The sequence below is a fragment of the Myripristis murdjan genome, chromosome 1 (assembly GCF_902150065.1).
Source record: "Myripristis murdjan chromosome 1, fMyrMur1.1, whole genome shotgun sequence".
Classification (NCBI taxonomy): Eukaryota; Metazoa; Chordata; class Actinopteri; order Holocentriformes; family Holocentridae; genus Myripristis; species Myripristis murdjan.
The window spans coordinates 17,069,001-17,093,133 of NC_043980.1; the positions used below are offsets into that span (position 1 = coordinate 17,069,001).

Here is a 24,133-nt window from a genome sequence, read left to right on the forward strand (position 1 = left end):
ATCACTTTCCTCTTCTCCCCTCTCCCCTTCGTTCCAGCCTCTCTGCTTCAACTTCTCCTCTGATCCCCTCATCTTTGGGGCATGGGATACGGCAGTAACACTGAAGAGCAAAAATCTTTGCCTTTTTAAGCTTTTCTTTCCTATCTGGAGATGAGGATATGCCTATGAGCCATCGTTTCATGTTAGCCCAGAGCTTCACTTGTTTATTTCCTCCGTTGATTATCTTTCTCCCTTCCCCCCTCCTTTTTGATTTGATATTTCAAACTTTCTTACACATCATTCCCTTTTATGAGGATTCACTGGGCTGGTATGTTATTTAGTCGGAGATGAAAAGCAGTAGAGGAAGGAAGGAGGAGAGGAGAGGAAAGGCAAGGAAAAGACAAGACGGGCTGAAAGGGGCTTGTGTGTGTGTGTGTGCAGGGGGTAAACAAATTATAAATTGATGTTTTTCCGCTCACCTCTATGGCAATGGGCAAACAGCAACTCAGCGGTCACACGACATACAGTAGAGACAGCATTAAAGTATTAATCTCTCATGTCATCGACAGACAGACAGGTGTATGTATGGACAGGTAAACAAAATGGCCTTTGTCTCGATACTCTTGAGCTCCTAACTCACACTTCAGCACAGCCATCCACACAACTGCCATCCTACACACTGTTACCTTACATAACTTTAGACTTGCATCTCCTCCAATGTTTTTTTTTTTTTTTTTTTTTTTTTTTTTTTTTTTCCTGAACATACCACATAAATATGGTTACATAAACAGGCACGGAGATGTAGGCTACCACATCTCAGAAGAACTTAAAACAGGAATCATCTTTTTGTGGAAAATTTTGTCTCTGCATTCCTCTTCTTTTTGTGCTGTTAATCTTCCCTCCCAGCTAATCCAGTGGGCAGATCCACCGTGATTATCTCTCCCTTTTATTCATAACCGGCCTGATACCGCCTCTCATATCTCTCTCTCTCTCTCTCTCTCGCTCTCGCTCTTGCTCTCGCTCTCTGTCTCTCTCTCCTCTCTCCTGCCATTCCCTCACTCTCCTCCCTGCACTTTAAGCCCCATTTTCAAGTCTTTCTGTGGCATGAGGGAAGGGAATAAATTATTTGAATCATGCGTTTTAAATAAGCCATTGAAACTAGGTTGTGCTATTGTGTTAGGCTGTGTGTGACTACACACCGCAATATTAGGCAGATGAATAAATAGTGTTATTAATAGAATCTAAACAGCGATTTGAAGGGATAACACAGTGGTAACAGCGTGCGCGTGTGATAACGATAATAAACAAGTGTGTTTCTTAGGAGGAGGATTGTCATGACAAGGATGCTTTAATTAGATTAGACTCAGCGTGTTTTGATACCCTGCTGCTGTGTGTGGGTGTGGATGTGTGCGTGTGCATGCATGTGGGTGGGTGGGTGTGTTAGTCTGTATGTATCTGTGTGTGTGTGTGTGTGTGTTCGTGCATAGTTTGAATGTTTAGTTTGGCACTGATGCAAGTGAGGAACACTTATCCAATGTTTCTTTTTTCCCTCTGCCAGTATTTGCATATCAGACCCCGTGTTTATGTCTGCCTGCCTCTTTCTGCTTCCGTTTCCTCTCTTACATACCATAGTATCTGTCACCTTTAAGTGGGGTGTCTATTGTACAACAGAGAGAACATACCCTTCTTTCTGCCTGTCTTCCCTCATTATTTCCTCTCATTCCCTAGTCCTATCCTCTCATCATATCTGTCTGTTTCACATCTCTTTCACATCACTTTTCCTCTACAAGTCTCTCGACCCTCTATCTTCTTTTTTTTTTGACACTTCTCACCTTCCTTTCCCTTCTTGTCCCACTCCACCTCCTCTTCTCTTCTCATTTCCATCTGAGCATGTCCTTGTGTTGTTTATTTGATTGGGGATTGTTTTCACCATGAAAGCAGTGTCTAAATCACCAAATCACTCAGAAGCACATGATAGCGATACACCAAAGGTATAATTAGCCCTTAATTAGGAACTTTATCTAATACATTACACGCCCGTAATCGTGAATGTGCTAACGAACCTGGATGGTGAAATTAGATTCCCACAATACAAGAGAGAGGCCGGCTTATCTACCTCGCTGCATTGGACCAGTTGCCTGGAGACATAGTTGCCTTTTTTAGAATAAAAATCTAAGTTACCTCAATTTGATGCATGTCAGCTTTTTTTTTTTCTTTTTGTCTTTTTTTCCATTTCCTTTGTTTAGAAGAAGCTAGAATCTTCTTCAGGGTTCATGCCTGTGTCCTGCTGAGCAGCACTCAGTGAGAAAACATGGTTAAAACAAGAGACTGCAAAACAACCATGATGGAAGGTGCTGTACTATGACTTCACATTGGTGTATGTGCGTGCTTCTGTGTGTGTGTGTGTGTGTGTGTGTGTGTGCGTGTGTGTATGTGTGTGTTCCAGAGCTGGAAGTAGCCAGACTGAGCACGGATGGGAACCTGGCAGACCTGACATTCCCTCAGTCAGAGCTACATGGAAACTCCATCCAGCTGTCAGCCAGCACTCTCAAACAGCATGGCAAAAACGGTAGTGAAGAAATCTCACTTTCTCTCTCACTTTCTCACCCTCTCTCTGTTCTCTGTCATATCTCTCTTTCTCTTTCCTGCTCTAACTCACTAGCCATGTTTTTTCCACTTGAAATCACTTGCAATCTCTCTCTCTATCCCCCCCCTCTCTCCCTCACATCCACCTTCTCTTTCTGCCATCATGGTGTAAGTCAACAATTATGAAGTTGCACCTCCTCTGTCTCCTGTGTGTTTTCTGACAGGTGAGATCAGGATGGCCTTTGTCCTGTACAGGAACCTGGGTTCCTATCTGTCCACAGAGAATGCCAGCGTGAGGCTGAGCAGCGAGGCGGTCTACCCTAATTACTCTGTTATTGTCAACTCTCCAGTCATCACAGCGTCTATTAACAAGGAGAGCAATAAGGTTTACCTGTCTGAGCCTGTGGTCTTCACTGTCAAACACCTACAGGTTAGTTTTGCTTAAGTTTTGTTGAGTTTTGTTACTGCTGTTGTTGTTTTGAAAGAGCGATTCAAAGAAAAGGAGTATTTTGCCTCATATTTTATGGATTGTTTTGGCAAAATAATCCAGACGTTTGTGAAAGTTATCATATTTATCAGCGGTGTGTTGATTCATTCATTGTATAACTGCAGTGATTAGAAATTCTGCTGATTGAACTGCACCGATATGCTAAAAGAAATAAATAGAATGAATCTCTCTGACTTTGACCTGAGTCTAAGAAATGCTTTTGAATTATTTCATTCACAGTGATTAAGAGCTTTTGTTGAGGTGATTTAATGGAATTCCATGAATTACAACTTTTTTTTTGACACTAAAGCTTTTTTTAATAGAATAAATAATAAAAGTAATTCACATTTTTTTCCACATTTCAAGGATAGTGATGTATTATTGGATGTTTTTATTAATAAAAATCTGGGCTAAGTACTCAAGTGAATCATTAGAGTGCATTATTGAAAATGTTTTTGAGCAAATAATCCATAACATCTGAGATTTTGAGAGCAACTTGACTGACCTTTCACACATAGCTTCATCAGTTTATAAAACACACACACACAGCTTTTATTCTCCAAAGTCTCACACAATCACACAACAAGCATGCACGCACAGCATTGTCACCTCCTGTCATGGCTGCTTGTTTATTTGTTTCCGTACTCTTGCATTCTGTCCCTTCTGTTTGTTGTTTTGTTGATGTGAGTGTTTGACTTCCTTTCTGTGTGTCTTCCTCTCCATCCCTTCTTGCCTCAATCCCTCCCACCTTTTTTCTCACATTTTCTGGTCCTCCCACCGCTCCCTGTTCCTACCTCCCACCTCCCCATGACTAAGTATCTGTGCACTGTCTTCCTGCTTCCCATCCCTCCTCCTTTCCCCCTCTCACTCTCTCTCTCTCACTCTCTCTCTTTCTCTCTCTCACACTCTCTCTCTTCCTCCTCTTCCCTTGCCCTCAGCATTCAGAGGAGAACTTCAATCCCAACTGTTCATTCTGGAGTTACTCCAAGCGCACCATGACGGGATTCTGGTCCACGCAGGACTGTCGTCTGCTGGCCACCAACCGCACACACACCAGCTGCTCCTGCACACACCTCACCAGCTTTGCTGTGCTCATGGCCCACGTGGAGGTCAAGGTAGGCGTTCGCTCAGCAGTGCCTGCCAGGAGGGACGGGCAGGATCAAAGGGGCAGTTGTTCATCATTTGATTAGTAATGGCTGGCAAGGCTAGAGGAGAGATGCTATAAAAAAATTTTTAAAAAAGGGGGCGGCGGGGGGGACACAACATCTGGAGACTGGATTGCAACCGGAATGTGTGGTGTAAAGACTCAGGATTGATTAATCATGCTTGAGAGGGGTAAATTTAACCTTGCCTGATGGATTAAAAAAGCATTTCTACACATTAACTTTAGCATGTGTACTGCTGAAATGTATATAAAAAAAAAAGAAAAATTATTTACCATTCACCATGTTACCATTACTGTGACAAAAGTGGCAAACAACCCCGACCAAATGCTAGTAATTTTTGCATCTGGCTGGTCAGTTTTTCTTTTTTTGCCTTGTTTTGCTCAACTGTCACAGGCAGCTAGACATGCCTCATGCCTGGTAAAAGAAGTACGGAATCAGATTTGTGGCAAAAAGATCGAACAAAACTTCCTCAGCACCAAGTAAAAACACAAATTTGAGAGAGAAAAAAAATACACTGAAGTAAAAAAAAAAAAAAAAAAAAAAAAAAAAATGGCATCTTGAAAGTAAAACTTGCAAACAAATTATTTGTGTAATCAAGCAAGTTATTGGCCTTTTACATTTTTGATATGCTTCATTTTACAGCTCCCTCTGCTTCTTTCTGACTGATCAGACTTTTGCCCTCACTGTGGGTTTTGTGGTTAAGCTGCCAGCTCTCTCCTTTGCACTGCCTGAATTTTTGTTTGCAATTCTGGCACAAACATCTCACGTAGGCGGGTTTTTTCAGGGGTGCGTCCCCATTGGCTACTGAGTTTTTGAGTAACTACCTAACACTAATTCTATCCAATAGCTTATAATATGTGAATGTAATATGGTTTAGAAAGTTATTGTTTTTGCAGCATTAAAATAAGCAATAAAAAATAAAAATGTAAATACTTATGTTTACTATTGTTCTTTAATAAAACACAAAAGTATCCCTTATCAGATTAATCGATGGGATAATCTCCAAAATACTCAATTACTAAAATAATCGATAGCTGCCGTCCTAACTGTAATTACCAGTTAAATCAGGAGAGACCTATTTGAATGGGCAAAATGAGACTTTGGTGAATAAAATTAAGCATTTATTGACGTGAGGAGATTTGGGGCTCCAGCACACAGTGACGCTGTTTGAGCAGAGGGAGAGGCTGATTCCCATGAAGATAGTGATTAAGATTTCCTTTTCATGTAACCGTACGAAGGTAAACTAGAAGGGAGTACCTTAAAAGGAACAGAAAAAAATATTAAATGAATGAACCTTTGGGAAGGTAAGCTGTCTCTGATAGGATACAAAGAGCTTTGGGAAAATGAGGCAGCTTATGATAGGCTGGAGGAAGGAGCCTGTGAAGAAAGTGCAGATAGTTTCTCTGATTGAACTTACATTAAGCTAAATTTGTATGTTGACATGCACACCATTTACAAGTCAAAACATAGTAAATGTCATATTATGTGAATGCGGCATTAGTGGCAAGTTTATGCTGATATTGATGAGCCACTGTGGGTATAGATGAAAAGGTCATTCTCCGACCATGCATAGGAAATGAACACTTCTTGCCTCTCTGTTTTGAAACATGAGCACCAACTTCGCTTTCACAAATCAGCTGTAGTAACTCTCAACAGTCTGCGACACTGTGTCCCTCCCTCCGGGCCAGAGGATGTGTGTTACTTCTAAAGGGGTCATGGTCAGAGCTAGCTTGGCAGCCCTGTGTGAGCACAGTGTGAGGGTTTGAGCAGTAGATCCATCACAGCAGTGCTGCGTTGAACGCTACTCTGCCTGCCAGGCTGCAGGACACTGATGGATAGAGCCAGCACACCTGTGCAACACAGCGTAACACTGTGGCCCTGAATGCTCAGCGACACACAGCCAGACTCACGTCAGTCAGGGGGGAGGGGGCAAGAGATGTGTGTGTTTAGGTGTGTGTGTGTTTGCTTGTGTGTATTTCTACAGTATGACTCATGTTCCTGTATTATATTTATGTTCACAGAGGTGAAAAAAATAGCTTAACATCAGAGCTGTAAATGGATATTAAACAAAAAATCTGCTCAAGTTTCTCTCTCTTCTTCTTCTCTCCTTTATCAGAAAGCAGAAAGCATGCATGACCTTCTCCTGGATGTGATCACATGGGTTGGGATCCTGCTTTCGCTCGTCTGCCTGCTCATCTGCATCTTCACGTTCTGCTTCTTCCGTGGGCTGCAGAGCGACCGCAACACCATCCACAAGAACCTGTGCATCAGCCTGTTCATCGCTGAATCACTATTCCTGGTTGGGATCAACAGGGCTGACCAGCCGGTAAGAACAGTGGGGTTTCCCTCTTAATGCACGACATGTATCTGTGCCCAAGTGTATTTGGGTGTGTGATTGGTTGAGTGAATATTTGTTTGCATATTTTCAGTCTCCTTGTCTGCCACTGACTGTTTGTGTGGAGGGACTCCCACAGTTTGGCAGGTTAATTCAGTGGGGGGTGGGGTGGGTGTTGATGTGTGGGATATGTTTTTTTATTCAATCGTCTCAAACAAACGATGAACTTGATGTTATTTTTTCAGTTCTGTGTGAATGTAGGCTCTATTTTGGCCGCATTTTTATTGACATTTCACTTTGCCAGCTAAGTCTCTTGTTCCTTTAACTGTAATGCTAATGAGGCTAGCATTGGCGGACTGTCACAGTCCCATTTGATTATTGCTAGTTTTGTGAAGCAAATGCACGGCTATGTGCTAATAGTTTACCTCTTCAGTATTCAACATTAGCTTGTTATTAGACTGACCAGAGGAATAAAGAACAAATCACACACAGGTTATATGTGAACAGCATCTGTTCACATGTATTCTTACATCTTGAGAGTACAATTTGTCAGCCAGAGTCTCTTTATAGCAGCACAAAAGTTTATTTATAATGGTAATTAATTGTGATTTTTACCTTCATCAGAAAGTTCCAGCCCCTGTGATTTAGGTTTAGGGTAGTTGCACTTGCCCATATTGTGATTTCATTAATATTTTGATCAACAGTTCAGCCCTACTGACTCTACAAAAATGCAAAGTTCTTATATGTCAGTGAGTTGCCCTGTCACTTATCCCACTGGTTATGTGAAGGAATGTTTCTGAAATGCTGCTATGTGTGTGTACTTAAACGGTGATGCTGAGTAGAACACAGTGATCCTGTTCCTCAGTGTCAGTCGTGGCAACACAAAAACAACTAGAAAGATGGCACTAAATAGAGAGTATAGATCCGCCAACATTATGGCATTTCCATGCCACATGGCTGACCGAATTAAACTTTTTTCAATCTTACTTTTCATGGTTTTAACTCGAGATAATGTTTAAAACTTTTTGAGACATCCCGCTTCCAAGCAATCAGATAAGCAAACAAACAGATGGAATGTGACAGAAACGTAATCCCCATCTAACTCTGTTGGCAGAGGTAATACGTAAGTAAATGGGGTCCATATCATTACAGCATATAATTACTCTTGATCTCTGTGGGCAGGCCTTGCCATATCCACACATCCACCACCAATCACTGTCGAGTTGAGCGTCTCCAGCACCTTTGTCTGTCCCAGTGACGCTTTCCCTTGTGGTAGCAGCTTGACTCCCAGTGGCAGCTCACTCTCTCTTCCCCTGCAGTATATTGTGGTTCACACAAACACACATGGCTAAAGTGTGGATTCCGGTAATATACACTACAGTATGGTTGACAATGCTGTCTATTACAGTTCCAACAGTGGCATTCCTCTCTGCAGGCATAGTCACCTCCCTCTGCTTTTGGAAATAAACAGCGTTGTTGTTTTCATAACTGCCACACTACGATTTGTGAAGTCAGTTTTAAAGAAGCAAATTTTGAGATCCAGACTTAGGAAAACAAAAATACTCAAGTAGAGTTAGTATTTCCAGTTGGAAGCACTGACACTCCCATGACTCACCCCTGTGTTTGCTTGTCCTGTGTTAAATGTTTTGTGGTGATTTACCTGGGCATGCCACTCAAACACGATCACAGTGTGGGAAACCCTGGTGTGCACTTTGTGTGCTAAGCACACAAAGAATTCTTAGGCTTTGTAGATGTGGCCTCAATGATACGTATCCTGTGTTTTCTCTCTCTCTCTCTGAGCTGTTTGAGTCACTAAGTAGTGTATGTCTGCGGGGGTGGACGTGCTCTGGGTTGTTGCCTATCCTTTACCTCCTCCACAGTGTTCAAGAAACCTTGGAACAGCCCCAGGACTCGTGTTTTGAGCGTCCAATAAGAAAACATTCTTACTGCAAATGAACAGACAAAACAAATGTGATAGAACGTGTTGTGACATTGAGGTATTGTGTTTCTTGGTGTGTGAGTGTGTGTGTGTTTGTGTGTGTGTGTGTGTGTGTGTGTGTGTGTGTGTGTGTGTGTGTGTGTGGTCATGTGTTTGTGTGTCCCATCCTCCTGTTAATTACTGGTGACTATTCGTGACCTCCATTAACATCTTCAGCGTCACTTAGCTCGGAGCCGGTAAGCCAGTAATTCCAGCAGGAAAACTAAATGACTTTGCATAAGCAGACACTTTTTTACCTGGGCATATAAATGTGTGTGTGTGTGAGCGTGTGTGTGTGTGTGTGCAAATGCATATGTGTGTAAGCTACACTGTGTGATCATTAGAAATGGAAATGAGTGACTCCCTCGCCCCCTAAACTCATTGTCTCTGAGACATTAGGTAATTGTCTCTCACTGCAAACCCTTCCATTATAAAAGTCTGTCTGTTAGCTCTCCCATTCAGTGATTTAGGAGTGACTCTTTAGATTAGAGCATTGCTTTGGATGTGACGGGCCAAATCTCACCCTCATTCTTTCCTCAGCTTCTTTGCTTAAGCACCCCACTGTTCTTCCCATCTTATTGCCTCAATTACTAATACGGTTTTGAGTTTGATACCCCTCTTTCATTTCCCTCCTGCCCATCCTCTGCTGTTCTGTTTTCTCTTTTTTATGTACAGGAGACTCTCGGCGGGTTTTCTCGGCATTCATCTGCCGTTGTCTGTTACTCTTTCATTGTGAAACTCTTATCCTGCACTATTCACCGGCTACCGTAGTGATTTTAAATCCAGTTCCTTACTTTCAGTGTTGATGTATTGCCACTATTTGGTAGAGGTGACTGTAAGCTTCAACAGTAGAATACAAAACTGTTCTTTTTTTCTGATGTTCAACTAGTTCAACTTATTTAAACTTAGTGTTGCTGCCTTTGGCTTTTTTCTCGGCCCTAAAAACTTGTCAGATGTTATCTGTGCCTATATCTCTTTGCTAACAAGCTGCTGAGTCATTTTTTCATCCGTTCTACTTCTTTTTGTTCATTCTTGACATTGACAAAAATCATATTGTATTTTCAACAATGTTGCTAAGTAGTTCATTTCCCCCTTGTCTCCCAGTCCCTTCTGAAAGTGCCTTGCTGCCTCTGTTTGAATTGTCGGCATGATCAATCAGCAGAGGCTACGGTTCCAACTTGTCATTTATATTTCCTCACAATATCTTTTTACACATGTAGATGTGGGATAAAATGTGCAGGCGGCTTGACTGACATTGCTATCTTGAAGTGAATTTGATGTTTCATCATATCACTGCCAGTGATTACTGTTTGAGTGTGCTGTATTTGTCATTTTTCTCTATTTCTATTTGCTTTATCCTCTGCTCGCCCTCTCCATTTCTATGCTGTCTATTTCAGTATTGGCAGACCCATTTTTTTAATCCTTCACATTTTCCTCCTTTCTTATATGATAAATGATAATTCTTTTTTTTTTTTTTTTTTTTTTTTACATCTGACTCACAACCTTATCGCCTGCAGTGTTTTGTGACTCTTCTCCATTTTCTAACCCATCACCCCGGTACTTGTGTTCACCAGATTAAATATTTCCTGAGCATTGTTTGTGGTGGTATTCTATTTTTAACGGCTCTCTTCCTCTCCCTCACCAGATTGCCTGTGCAGTGTTCGCGGCCCTGCTCCATTTTTTCTTCTTGGCAGCCTTCACCTGGATGTTCCTGGAAGGGGTGCAGCTCTACATCATGCTGGTAGAGGTGTTTGAGAGCGAACACTCCAGGACTAAGTACTTCTATCTGGCAGGATACGGAGTGCCTGCTGTCATCGTGGCCGTGTCCGCTGCAGTGGACTACAGGAGCTACGGCACGGACCGAGTGTAAGGATGGAGGGGTTGAGACGTATGCATAGCAGGAAGGAAGGATGGATGATGGAGTGAGGGAATAAGGGAGGGGGGATAGAGTGCCTGCTGTCATTTTGGCTGCGTCTGCCACATAGAAGCTATGGCACTAGTGAAGAGTCAATATTAAGGGATACAGAGGGGAGAAAGGCAGGGAAGGATGGAGGGGGTGGGGGTAGAAGGCATGCAGGGACAGAGGTTTGTGGGAGGCAGGGGGGAATGCAGTATAGCAGTGATAATGTGCGAATGCGGAAGAATTTAAAGCAGGGGTACAGGGTGGGCATCATGGAGCAGAGGGTGGAAAAGAGGGGGGTATAAGTGTGAAAGTGTGAGGATGGAAGGATGGAGAAGAGAGTAATGGAGTAGTGTGTCTGCAAGTGCATGCATGCTTGTTTGTCTGTGTGTGTGTGTGTGTGTGTGTGTGTGTCAGTGAGTGAGTGAGTGCAAAAGTTGTCTTCCCTGGAGGAAGTGCAAAACAGTGAGTGGGATGAAGATATGCTTTAAGAGCACATGGTAACACATTCACGCATGCCTGACCTGTCCACCCCAGTGACTGGGTGAATCACAAAAAAAGACAGCCAGCAACTCATTCATATGAAATACATGCATGATAGGCTACCTACATAGATAGAGCACATATGAGTGGAGAATATAGTAACACTTCATGCACGTGTGAGTTGTCCATTTCATTCATGCTGTGTGTCTGAAAAAAGAAGCTAACATTTTATTTATACATTGCATTATGTGTACTATATGCATCGTGTGCATAAATTGAGCACATATTGTAATGATACACATCCATGGCCTGTCCTCTACTACATTCTGTTTCAAAATGAAGAGGACAGCAAAAAAAAAAAAAAAAAAAAAAAAAAAAAAAGGCATGAATGACGTGGACATTCTTCTTGCATTGAAAAGCCTTACAGTAGACAAATCTGTGTCCTCCTTTGCTTATAAATGAGCGGCTCTATATAGAACGTGAAAAATAACAGTACGCTATAGTACTGTTAAATGATTCACATGCGCACACGTTTGCGCTGCTCCTGGGGCCTTTGTAGCTCAGGGCTCGCAGCTTGCCACTGGCTACACGTCACCCAGTGGAAGGCGTAAGAGTGGGAATGGGTTGAATTTAGCAGCGTTTAACCGTCAAGCTACACCAATCCGGATGCCACTTAGATCAATATTTCATGGTGGGATGATCATTAAAATATGAGAGTCTGAATGCCAAGCACTGGCTGAATAATCAGACTGCATGCCATCAGCTAGCAGCAGACTTGAAGACTTACCCTTGCCGTGAGACAATAGCTGTGGCATTAGTGGTAAAAATGTAAATTGAAGTGGTATATTTTTGTGACGGTGCGGTAGAGCTTATGACACAAATCTGTCACTGTCAGCTGCAAAAGCTTAATTTCACAAAAACATATGTTCTTTTGATTTAAATAATACTCTACCCAAATAATATGTTCCTGCATATAATGGTCATATGTCTCGCAGATTTAAAAAAAAAAAATGCAATTGCTGTAGCTTTTATTTTTTTTAAAAAAAAGTGATTATTTTCATTGTGCAGTACCTTTTATTAAAAGCAGAGAATAAGTTTTGTGACTCATTTATCACATCAGCCTTGAAAATGGCATTGCTCATCAGTTTTGACATAACACATTGCAGCTCATACTTGGAAAATATCATCTGCCATCCCTGCTGTGTCACCTTGTCACATATGCGCCCCTTTGTTCCCCATACCAGCCAGTGGCATTGAGTCTCATTCACGTCCCATAATGAAGGTGGCTATGACTTAGCAAAGGAGCCTTAATGGAGGATACAGTGACACAGTCAGGGACCCGTAATGGAGGGCTCTCTAATGTGGTGGAAATTGAAAGATTAATAATTCAAAAGCAACTGGTCATGAATCAGTCGGCCATTTTGCCCCGGTGGTTTTTCTCTGGCTCCATTTTTTGCAACTCGTTGGGTCTGACCTCACTGGAGGGCATCTGGGACTGTTTCTTTCCTCCTTTGCTCGCTGGAATTGATGAGTGAAGATGTTTGGGGCAGTATAGTTTAGCATACGGCACTATATCTTTTACTACCAATCCTAACCTTGTGGTCTGAAATGTCTCTGAGGGTGTGTGTGTGTGCGTGTTCATGCATGTGTGCATAGGTGCATGTGCTATGTCTGCAAATATGTGCCCATGTTTGTGTGTGTGTGTGTGTGTGTGTGTGTCTGTGTGCATGTGAGTGTGTGTGTCCCATTCCCAGCTTCTCCTTTAACCTCGCCATAGTTGTTCCCAGACTCCATAAATAGCCTGGTATGAGGGCTGCACCCATAACTCAGCATTCAAATGAACACAGTCATGTTATATATCTGCGATCGCAGGATGCAGTCATGTCATATATCTGTGCCCTAAGGGGGGCGTAAAGGTTTATTTATCACAGGTGCTCATCCCTCGCTGTGTCTCCCTCTGTGTGTGATGTATGTTCGAGGTGTGTATATAGTCTGTCTGTCTGTCTCCATGCTGTGTCGCCCGTCTTCTCACTGTTTTCTATCCTTGTCTTTCCCTTTTACTCTCCCTCCATTCCTCCTTTGTCCTCACTCTATCTTGATATTTTTGATATACTGTATGTCCTGTATATCCTGCCTTTGTGTGTATCTGTGTGTGCGTGTGTGTGTGTGTGGTTGTCTGATGCATGTCCTGTCCTCTGATGGTAAATCTTCGCTACCACCACATCCCCCTGAGTGTCTGGAGCATTTTTTAATCCCTGTGCTTCCACTCTCCACTCCTTCCTCCTCCCTCTGTTTCTCATACATGTCCCCCTCACACACACCCCTCTCTCTTCTCTCACTCTCACCCTAGGTGCTGGCTTCGGTTGGACACATACTTTATCTGGAGTTTTATTGGCCCTGCCACCCTCATCATTATGGTGAGAGACAAATACACACACACACACACACACAAACACACATTTACACATGATACTGCATGCACACATTTGACTGGCTGCCACAGGTCGGAGCATGAGAAGAGTGTCTCCACTAAAGTGTTAGTTACTCTCTTAGTTTGGCTGGGCTCTTCAGCATTGTGAGCGCAAGTATAAATCAGAGATTAACATGTCAGTGTAATCATTTTTATTCAGGTATTAACTCGAACAGGCCTCTCACATTCCACTGAGATGGAAATCGTTGGGAGGTCACGGCGCAATGTGCTGTACATTAGCTCGCTTATGGGCCAAATTCAGCCAAGTTCTGTTTCTCCCAGCAACTTAGTTGATGATTCATCCGATAGTCGGAGCCCAGGCGCTATGCCTCTACCTGGCCCCTATACTTTATTACCGCGGTACCCAATTACACAGGCAGAGCACAGAGGGGAGGCAGATTGTCAGGCAAATTGGTTTGACAGGTTTCTTACTCTTTTCTATGAGAGATGTCGAGGCACGGCGCAACATCAGTCAGCATACTGTTCTGAGGAGCGGTAAAATGCATTACACCTTGAACAACTAAACAGAGATAGAAATAGATCCAAAAACTTAGACAACAAAATAGATAGACAGACAGATAGATAACGAATAGGGAAAAAAATGTAGAAAGACAGCACTTGAGAACGAGAGAATGGAAGCAATGGGATATGTTGCCAATTAGGTGAATGTCAGCGTGTACACTGATGTTCTGTGCTCATTGTAGAAATGTCAGGCGGGCTATCAGTGATCTAGCTGCGGCTGGAAGTGGGAGCAGAACAGGTGGGACTACCCTGTTAGGATATTTGCCCACTGGTAGCTCATACAGCCTTAGATATACATAGTAACAGTTCAGACATTCATTATTGAGCCACTTTTTCTATACATTTATAAGGCAGTGGAATAGACTGCATCTGTGGGATCTGACCCACTATTATAATGACAGTCCTTAATGGATGTAATGACTGCACTATTTTCCCTAGTGCTCAAGCTATTTTGAGCAAATAAAGGGAAGTTGATTGTGTGCTGATATTGCGTCCCAGGCCAATTACCGCTAGGAAGAGACGATGAGATGAAATGCACTGTGTGTGAGTGAATCACAATGATGACACTGTCTTAACTTAGGCTTGTTGCAATGGAATATTAACTCGCGTGTGTTTATCTGTGTGTGTGTGTTTTTTTTTTCAGCTGAATGTCATCTTCCTCGGTATTGCGCTTTATAAGATGTTCCATCACACGGCCATTCTCAAACCAGATTCTGGATGTCTGGACAACATCAAGTAAGTGTTTGTTCATGTCTGCCAATAGTTTTCCAATAGTTTTTTAATGTGCATATGTCATGGTAGAGTATATATAGTTCTCTCTAACATTTATCTGCCTTTGTTTTATATGTCAGCATGCTGCATGGAGCACATTTCATCTTTGTCTGACATCATTACACTCATCAAGGCACTGTTCATTCAAGTCATCTTATTATTATTCTCAGTCATGTCACTATTAGTCATATCAACCCTCTGTGCATATCACTGAAATGTGACTTCATCCCCGCTGAACACTTGAACTCTCTACTAAACCAACTAATCAGGATTGTGTTATTTCCTGTTCCAGTGCAGCTCAAAACAAAAGGCTTAGTCTAATTCAAACAATATGGCCATAGCTCAGAGCTCAACGCCTTAGAGAGGCACAGCCCAGACTATATAACATAAATCATGAAATGGCTTACTCATTTGATTTATCATTTAAACATTACAGCCAATGTATCTTTCATGACAGCAGTTTTAAGTAGGGCTTCAAGTAGGGAGTGTTCCAGAAATACAGAGCAAACTCACTGTTGTCAGCTCAGTGCAGTTCAGGGGAAAGAAATCAAAAACGAAAGCTTGATGAGACATGAAAACCAAAGAATGATGTAGAATAAAATGCCTTTTTCTGGCTCAGATTTTTTTTTTATGACTTGCTCTTTAGTCTTTTTGAGCACATTGAAGGCTGAATAGGTTTTAATCTGTTTCACTTCATTACTCATGTCTTATTGTGGTTCATTTATTTGTTAATCATCACCATGCTCTCTGTCTTACGATTTATTTTTTCTTGCTTTTGTTTTCTTTGCCTCTTTTACTCCAAGCCATCAAAAGTTGTGTCTTTGTTGTGGATTGGCTCTGGTAAGGCCACTCTCCAATCAGGATGACTGTCTTGTTCCCACAGACATTTTGATTGGTTTTCCTGTTGTCTCACATTGTGTGATGTCTGTAGAACCTGCCTCCTCATCTGTGCTTGCCCCTAAATGAACAATACTTGACTACCCTTTCCCTGCCCTATAAATGGATTCCTTGTTCATTTGTGATTTGTGAGCTCCTATGACCTATAGAACTAAGGTGCTATTGAAATATTATAATGGTGAGATGTGAATGAGGAGAAACAGAGCAGAGAGAGAGAGAGAGAGCGAGAGAGAGAGAGACTCAAGGGAGTGATGGAGAGAGAGGTGGAATGGAGGGATGGAGAAGAGAAGGATGAGTGTACCCTTTATTGAAGAGGGTCGTCAGACGAGCTTTATTGGAGGTTCTGTCTCGCCTGAATGGTGCCACAGAGGGCAACATCAAATCAATCTCCTCCGTCTCACTCACTTACTCCCCTCCTCTTTCTCTCTCCTTTCCCTTTCTCTTGACTCTCCCAACGCCTCTCTCTCTCTCTCTCTCTCTCTCTCCCTCTCTCTCTCTCTCTATCTATCTATCTATCTATCTATCTATCTATCTATCTCCCTCTCTCTCTCTCTATCTCTTTTTATTTTTTTGGCTCTTTGTCTCCGTCCCTGCCAGTGGAGGTGATCACTGCCCAGTCAGCCAATCAAATTAACAGCCATCATCGCAACCGTGGCAGACCAGAAACTGTGACCTTTAGTGGGAAATGTCATTTATAATGGCTGTAATGTCCCTGTACTTACTGCCCAGTGGAGCTGCTCACATGCACACATGCACACTCGTGCATACACACAGGCGCAGACTTGAAATGCATACACATACCCCAACAGGGGACAGAATTTCTCTGACATTTGGCCTTTATGACTCACTTCTGAATAGACCTTACTCAAAACGGAGCCTCAGATCCTTGAAAACTTTTATTGAATTCAATTCTATTAAATTGTTACAGTCACAATTGCGCTAACAGACTTCAAGAGCCACTTCCCCTTGTGAAAACGTTCTTACCCTCTGCCATTCACTGTAAGGCATATGAATGTAACTTGGAAGGCCAGCTGTGCTTGACTTTCTCCGTAGTGGCCAACACAAGCTCACTCGGACACTCTCCTCTCCCTCTTGAAGTTGTGATCGAAATGAGCAAATCAAATCTCTACCTCTCTCTCTTCCCTGTCTCCTAAGATGATGACAAAACCTCCCACTGTTAGAGTCTCCCAGAGTTTGAGGGCTCAGAATAAACCTTCTCTACTTCTTCCCCTCACCTCCCATACACATACATATCAAACTTGAAGGAATAGCTGTATTAATCAAGGACAAGCTTTTCATATCGTGCTATTACCAGCATTGCTTGCAACATGTACATATGTGCCATGAAGCATGAAAAGTTGAATTATGCCTAATCAGACACATAAGTGCTGAAAATAAGCCTTGTTATCTGTGGGTGAAAGGTTTGTTGATACACTCTTAGAAATAAGGGTTCCTCTTCAAGGGAGGAGATTCAGCCTAAAATCATTTGCATCCTAAAAAGGCAAACCCTTCTGGGTGTGTTCTTGATGAAACCCTCAGAATATATAAGTGGGTTATAGGTAAAACCCCAAGAATATAGAACGGTTCTTTGGACGGTTCTTAGAAGAACTCTTACAAGTTGGAAAGGTTCCAGATAGAACCCTCAGGGAGGCCTCTGGGTGAAATCATTACAGTATAAAAGGGTTTTCTGCACAATTGTTTATAGGAAGAACCCTTTGAAAGGGTTATGCATAACCTTCAGTGTTGGGAGTAATTGCATTCCTTTTACTCAGATTACTGCAGTTAGATTATCTTCCCCAATAAATAGGTAATGTATAGGATTTTTCAGTAATCACATTAGTTACTGTTCTAAAATAAAGAAATGAATTCTCATTACTTGTGTTACTTAAGCATGAGACTTCAGTTGAGTCATGGCAATTCAACACTTGAAAGACCACATCAATAAGCGATTAAAAATCACTTGTGCCTGCTTGTGTTGATATTGCCTAGTGCAGCAGATTGGATGAGTACACTCCTGAGGAAAATGTGGTGAGAGAGGAGGATGGATTGTCAGGGAGAGTATTCAAGAACATTCAGAAACCAGCAAAATTCACCGGCTCCCCCAGTCATGTTGTTTTAGAAAAAAAAAAGGATTCTCAGTGGAGAGACTATAATATCATGTCAGCTGAGTTGAGTCTGGTGAAGGTTTGTTCTGACCAGGCTGCCTCCTGTCTGCTGGTCTAGGATCCAATTTTTATATGTAATTTATTATGACTGAATATACAAAACTGATCCTTGGTCAGTACTTGAAGAATTGGTGTCCAGTCATGTTTTCATCTTCTGATAGGGGCTAATCTGGGTAACACAAAATTTAAGTAATGAGCAATCTAATTACTTTTTAGCAAAATTAGTAATGTAATGTGATTACAATTCGTAGAAAGCAGTTAGTCACTTTACTTGTTTACTTTTTTGAGTAACTTACCCAACACTGACATTAACTTTAGAACCAAAAAGGGTTCTCAGGGACATACTAGACTTACTCATTCCCATTCTTGTTCCTCTCCCATCTCCTTCAGGTCTTGGGTGATCGGAGCCATAGCCCTGCTGTGTCTGCTGGGCCTGACCTGGGCCTTCGGTCTGATGTACATCAACGAGAGCACCGTGATCATGGCCTACCTTTTCACCATCTTCAACTCTCTGCAGGGCATGTTCATCTTTATCTTCCACTGCATACTGCAAAAGAAGGTGAGAGAAGTGGGCCCACGTGTGTGTGTGAGTGTGTGTCTGTGTGTGTGTGCCTGTGTGTGTGTATGACAAAGCGCAGACAAAGCTAGGCAGAAATAGACAGACTGCATGACAGGCAAAAGGAACACACAGACAGACACACACACACAGTAGGATTGATCAGCAGGGAACACAAAAATATCTGCAGACACTCAGGTAGAGCTGTCATAGGTTTGATTGGTCACTCAGTTGCTCCACTGGCTGCTCAATTCTCTCTCTCTCTCACGCATACAGACACAAATGCACACACACACACACACACACACACACACACACACACACACACACACACACACACACACACACACACACACACACACACACACACAGACAAAGTCTCTCCCTGAATTTTCCCCTGCCTGCTTTATCTATGTTATGCTGTTGACCTAAAGGATTAGGGGTATTTGCGAGTACATATGGATCACTTCTTATAGTTGAGTTATATGTGGTTTCCAAGAAGGGCCTACACATCCTGGGATATTTTTGTATAATCTCCCACACACTGTCAGTGCCTGGGAGTAGAGAAGAGGAGTAGGATGTAGAGAGAAAATTCATCAGATGCTTAATACTCTAGTCTGGCTGTAGTCCCATGGAAAACTCTAGTTTAAGTGCACTGCCAGTAAACAAGGTGCGTGTATGTGTGTGTATTTGTCTGCATGTGTGTGTGTGTGTGTGTGTGTGTGTGTGTGTATGTTTGTGAACATGTACAGTATGTAGGTATGTGTTAGGCCATGGGATCAGGTATCCAGAGACATGTCCTCAGAACAGTGCTGAGGTTTTCCTTGGCTGCGGACCAATGCAGTTTCTCCCAAGATACATGGAGCAACTCGCCACACAGCTGTTCAAACAGAGCATGTGGCAACACACGTCTGCCAGTCCAATAAGCTTGTTAAAAAGCAATTACAGCCCTATTTGTTCTAACTTGATTGGGATCTAAATGCAGATGTTGTGTGTGTATGACTGCATCATATGTGTCCCTATGGAGTCTATCTATTTTGGATAGACGTGTATGTGGGAGGAATGATGTCGAGGCAGATGCTGATAGGAAAAAATATATCAGCTTAATCCCTTAATGTCAGAACTTTACACAGACTTACAGCATGTGCAAGGAATTAAAAGTTTACTGGGAGACTGTATCAAGTTAATCCCTTATAGTCCATGGTATGTTTACTCGTGTATCATTTCAAAAATATGTCAATATGTGCAAGCATACATCTGCTATTTCACACAAACGGTTTAATAGTACACAATGTAGATATGAAAGCTGACATATCTATTTTTTGTGTGCTTTTTTGTCATTTGTATGTGTGTGCTGTGTCTGTATGTCCCTCTGTCTCTCATCTCCACTGCGCAGGTACGTAAGGAGTATGGCAAATGTCTGCGCACTCACTGCTGCAGTGGCAAGAGCGTGGAGACGTCCATCTCTTCCTCCAGTAAGACCACCACCTCGCGGACCCCTGGCCGCTACTCCACAGGCTCACAGGTGAGCTTTCCTGCCTGCACTCCTGGACGCTACAGCACAGCAGACTCTCAGGTGAGGCTGGAGCGCGCCACCAGGGTTGTGGGTCAATACAATTCATGTTTAGCTTAAGTGTCGGCTTTACTGTGGCATATTTTGAAGCAGAAAGGGCAGATTTCACGTGGACGTCTGCAGTATATATGACTGAGAATTAATGTTCTGTAGGAATGCTCTGTTATTAAAATAATCTCAGTTAACATGTGAATCGTGTACTGACCGAGCTGAAAGTGAGATAGCCTGAACCCTGATTCACACCAGTAAATGTTGATGGTAATACAGTGGTAGATGGGGCACAAATGGTGTTAATGGGTGATTTTTTTCCCCCCTTTTTTTGTTTTTCCTTCGCTGGCCTTCACTTGCTTTTTGCTTTACTGCCTCACTTGCACTATACTGCCTGCTTTTTGCACATCTCCTACTTTTCTCTCTTTTACCACCATGTCCTTTCTGACTTTATGCTGTCTTGGACTCTTTCCTTCCCTGTCCCCTTTCTTCCTTTATGTCTTAATTGCTTCCTTTCATCCCTTTTTTTTTTACTTCCTCCCTTCGTCATTGCTGCTCCTCTGCCTTTCTCCTACCCTTTCTCCCACTTTCTCTCCCCCTCTCTCTCTCTCTCGCTCTGCTGCTTCTTGCTCTCCTCCTGTGTATAGAGTCGTATCAGGCGGATGTGGAACGACACCGTGAGGAAACAGGAGTCTTCCTTCATCACTGGAGACATCAACAGCTCTGCCACGCTCAATAGAGGTAACCATGGGATACCTACCATTTGCATCCTCATCACTGTCTCCAAATCCACTTTATTAATAGCAGGCAGTTCAGACAGCGCATCGTCGACAAGCGTAGCCTGTCGTCGTCATTGAGCAAAGTGGTAGGAGTCCAAACTTCTGATAATGCTGTTACATTCTTCTAGGAAGGATATTACAGTGAATACAGTGTAAATCGGACTTAGTACTTCTTACCACTTCAAAGGACGACTCTACAGGGAGGAAGAAGCAATAGGAGCACTCTCTTGTCAACACTGAAACATCAGCTGGTTTGCAGTCCCATTAAAACTCTTCAGAGTGCAGCGTATACAGTGCAACAGAGTGCTCCTACCCCTTCCTTTTCCATGGGTAGTCATCCTTTGAAGTATATTGTAGGTAAGAAGACATTTAAGTAAATTTAAGCATTCAAGTCCTGAGTTGAGCACCTCCCTTTATTCATGTAAGCTGTACGGAGGTGCACCAGATCCCTGCTTGATTATTAGCTGAATGCGTTTGTGTGTCACCGCAGATGAAGTTGTAAAATGTACTGTGAAGTCTGTTTGCCTCACAGTATTGAAAATGTATGTGGAAGCAGAGCACAGACAGATAACACTACATCATTTGTTGCGTATTCAAAATACTAATTAAGGCAAAAGAACTTGTCTTGCTGTAGCTATAAAGCTCGAACTCTGTCCCAGATATATACGAGGCACTTACAGGAGTAATACACACAAAATGTTGCAGTGCTTTGCTACCCCAAAGTTCAGCATGCAGTATATGGTTTCAGCCTAGCTTATCTTACTGTATGTAGGCTACTGTAGTTATTAATGTATTAAATATTTATTAGGGTTCGTCCATTGTACTCTTCTCAGTGTCTCTAACTACTCCACCAGTGTAAGCCACAGTACTGTACTATAGAAAGAGAATCCATGAGTCTGGCTGTCTGAAGGATAGGGTAATGAGGACATAGGCACCCAAATGGCTACAGCGACCTTGACACACACACATATACGCACACACACCCACACACACACTTAGACACACACACTGCCATTTGTTAGTCTCTAAATCGAGGTGTGGCCCTCGCTTCCTTCAGGCCACTAATAAGCTGTTAGCATGACAGATTGATGCTAAAGCAGACACGGTGTGTGTCAGTGCCTGAATTATCACACACTTAGTGAGGCAGGCTTAAGACACCCCCTCTTCCCTCACAAGTATGGAGCAGTGAGCTACTTCGCCAGTAAATTTCACATGACTACATGATGTGGCTTAGTGAATGACGATGGCATGGAATAAATTGGATATTCTGGTAGGAGATTGATGTGGAGAGAAAGGAGAACAGAAAAGGAACACGTCCATCTTAACTTTAACTTCCATATGTAGGTGATAGGCCTGTTACAGTAGTTACAGGGTGTTATACACTACAGAATGTACCCTGATCCACAGGGAATCATCCCACTGCAGTCACCTTTTCCCCTTTTTTCCAATTCGTTCTATATGGAGATATATACTGGAATGCGGCAGCCTGGTTCAAAAGACAAATCTGCAAAAGATAAATCTTCACTAATATGAACTGAGCTGTCAAATGATATAGGAGTAGCACATTTCAAAGTTGAAAACGATGTGGTATTTACTTATAGCTAAAAGCCAGGAAACTCTGCCTCTGGTCAAAAGTGGAGGATCACCACAGAGATGAAGTGGCTATTTCACTCTAACTTGTTACAACACAGATCAGACCAGACAAGATGAATTCAACACTTAGTTTGCAATACTTTGCAAAAGCTGTAGGGGTAATGTGTAGTTTGACACAGTGCCATGTAAAACGTGAAGATGATAGTACAGGAGCTGTCATGGTCATCTGTCTTCTGTTTTTTCTGCAGTCTCTTAATGTGTATGAGATCTGTCTCCTAACTAGGGGAGAAAATGCACTGAGAATACTTTTTTGTGGCCCTTTTGTCCATAAACTATCCTGTAGTCATGCTTCTCTGCTCAAGCGTATTGTACTGCTTTTTGCAACTCAATCTTCTCCCAGCTTTTTTTCCCCACTCTCTTTCTCTCTCTCTCTTTCTTTCTCTCTCTCTCTCTCTCTCTCTCTCTCTCTCTCTCTCTCTCTCTCTCTCTCGCTCTTTCCTCCACTTCCTCTGCCTGTATGCTGTGGCTGCTAGAATGACTGTCTAGCTTTTTCTTGGCTTTCACCTCAAACTGTTTGCCCATTTGATTTACATGTCTTCTCTCTTTCTTCCTTCCACACACTCACTTTTCCTCTCTCCTCTCCCTCTTTCTTTTTCTTTCTTGCTTACCTCCACTCTACAACATCTACACGCTGTCCCACTCCCTCAACCTCTACCTTTGCTCTGCCTTTTTTTTCTGGCTTGCTTCTCTCTCTTTCTCTCTTGACTTGGCTGTTGCTCTTCCTCTCCCTTTCTCTATCTGCCTGTACCAGGAGCCATGGCTAATCATCTTATAACTAATGCTCTCCTTCGTCCCCATGGTACTAACAATCCTTATAACACTCTCCTCGGGGACTCGGCAGTCTATAACAACCCAGCCGTGGGCATGTACAACACCCAAGGTGTGCCTGATGTTCCTCCAATAATTGTACAGCATTTGAAAAGTTAGCTTTTAGTGAGAGAGTTTTTTTTCCTGTATGTGAATTTATTTTTTGCATGCTTTGATTCCAAAATGTATCTGCTCAGATACACTTTTGGCTGTATGTCTGATATAGCTTGATTATGGCTCCCAGGTGAGGCAATTAATCACAGTGCAATAATATTTCACAAAGGACACCCACTGGGCAGCTCTCACAGAGTATAAATGTTGAGATGGAATGCTGCTGATGATTTACTGAAATACTTAAACAAGTTCACATGTAGATTTACTATATTCAGTTTATGTATATGTTATTGGTTGCAGATTCAACATAACTTTTATAAGCCCTTTGGGAGCCATAAAATGATTGCAATATTTGTGTGAATGTTCTATTTTATGTGCTCTAAATGTTGAATGCTATTCTGTATGTGTCTGCTGGGACTTGTGAATTGCTTGTTGTTATGCATATCGCTATACTGTGTCTTACATATAATTTGTGAGTTATATTTTCTCACTGTCATGTTTTAAATAAATGACTAGATCACAGAAACTAGTTAACATGTACAGCATCTTAAAGCAGACTTTGATTTTGAGCATCAGAAAAGGCTCCATGTTTCTTTGTTAATCATTTTTCATTGTGCTTCCAATTATTGTGCCATTGTTGATTCTCTAGTTGGTGATAGTTTCTTCTCTTGATGTGTGAACTTACATGTGTGTGTCTCTTTTCTCTCCTCTCCTTCATGCTCTCCCTTAGCACCTTACCGAGACACAAGTACGGGCTAAACTAATACTCAACTAGCTCAATATCATTGACTTTCTTTTCTCTCTTCTTGCCACCAGTGTTCTGCCTAACGTTATTGATCCAATCTATAGCCAAACCGTAGTTTTACTTGGCAGTCAGCTATGCCAAAGAACTTTCCCATCTAATTGTTTTTCTGATGAAATACA

At 42.2% G+C, this 24,133-nt stretch overlaps 1 protein-coding gene across 2 annotated transcripts in view; it reads left to right on the forward strand.

The window, feature by feature from the left end:
- adgrl3.1 (adhesion G protein-coupled receptor L3.1) overlaps positions 1-24,133 on the forward strand; it is a 121,852-nt gene that overhangs the window by 92,316 nt on the left and 5,403 nt on the right. The window contains exons 13-24 of one of the 2 annotated variants that reach the window (XM_030055249.1): positions 2,426-2,548; positions 2,790-2,995; positions 3,991-4,167; positions 6,335-6,544; positions 10,177-10,397; positions 13,265-13,331; positions 14,550-14,641; positions 18,130-18,298; positions 19,692-19,820; positions 20,504-20,597; positions 23,040-23,168; positions 23,940-23,957. In XM_030055249.1, the coding sequence (XP_029911109.1) occupies positions 2,426-2,548; positions 2,790-2,995; positions 3,991-4,167; positions 6,335-6,544; positions 10,177-10,397; positions 13,265-13,331; positions 14,550-14,641; positions 18,130-18,298; positions 19,692-19,820; positions 20,504-20,597; positions 23,040-23,168; positions 23,940-23,957 (1,635 nt within the window). Of the gene's footprint in view, positions 1-2,425; positions 2,549-2,789; positions 2,996-3,990; positions 4,168-6,334; positions 6,545-10,176; positions 10,398-13,264; positions 13,332-14,549; positions 14,642-18,129; positions 18,299-19,691; positions 19,872-20,503; positions 20,598-23,039; positions 23,169-23,939; positions 23,958-24,133 lie in introns of both variants that reach the window. The other variant, XM_030055239.1, reaches the window with a different exon arrangement.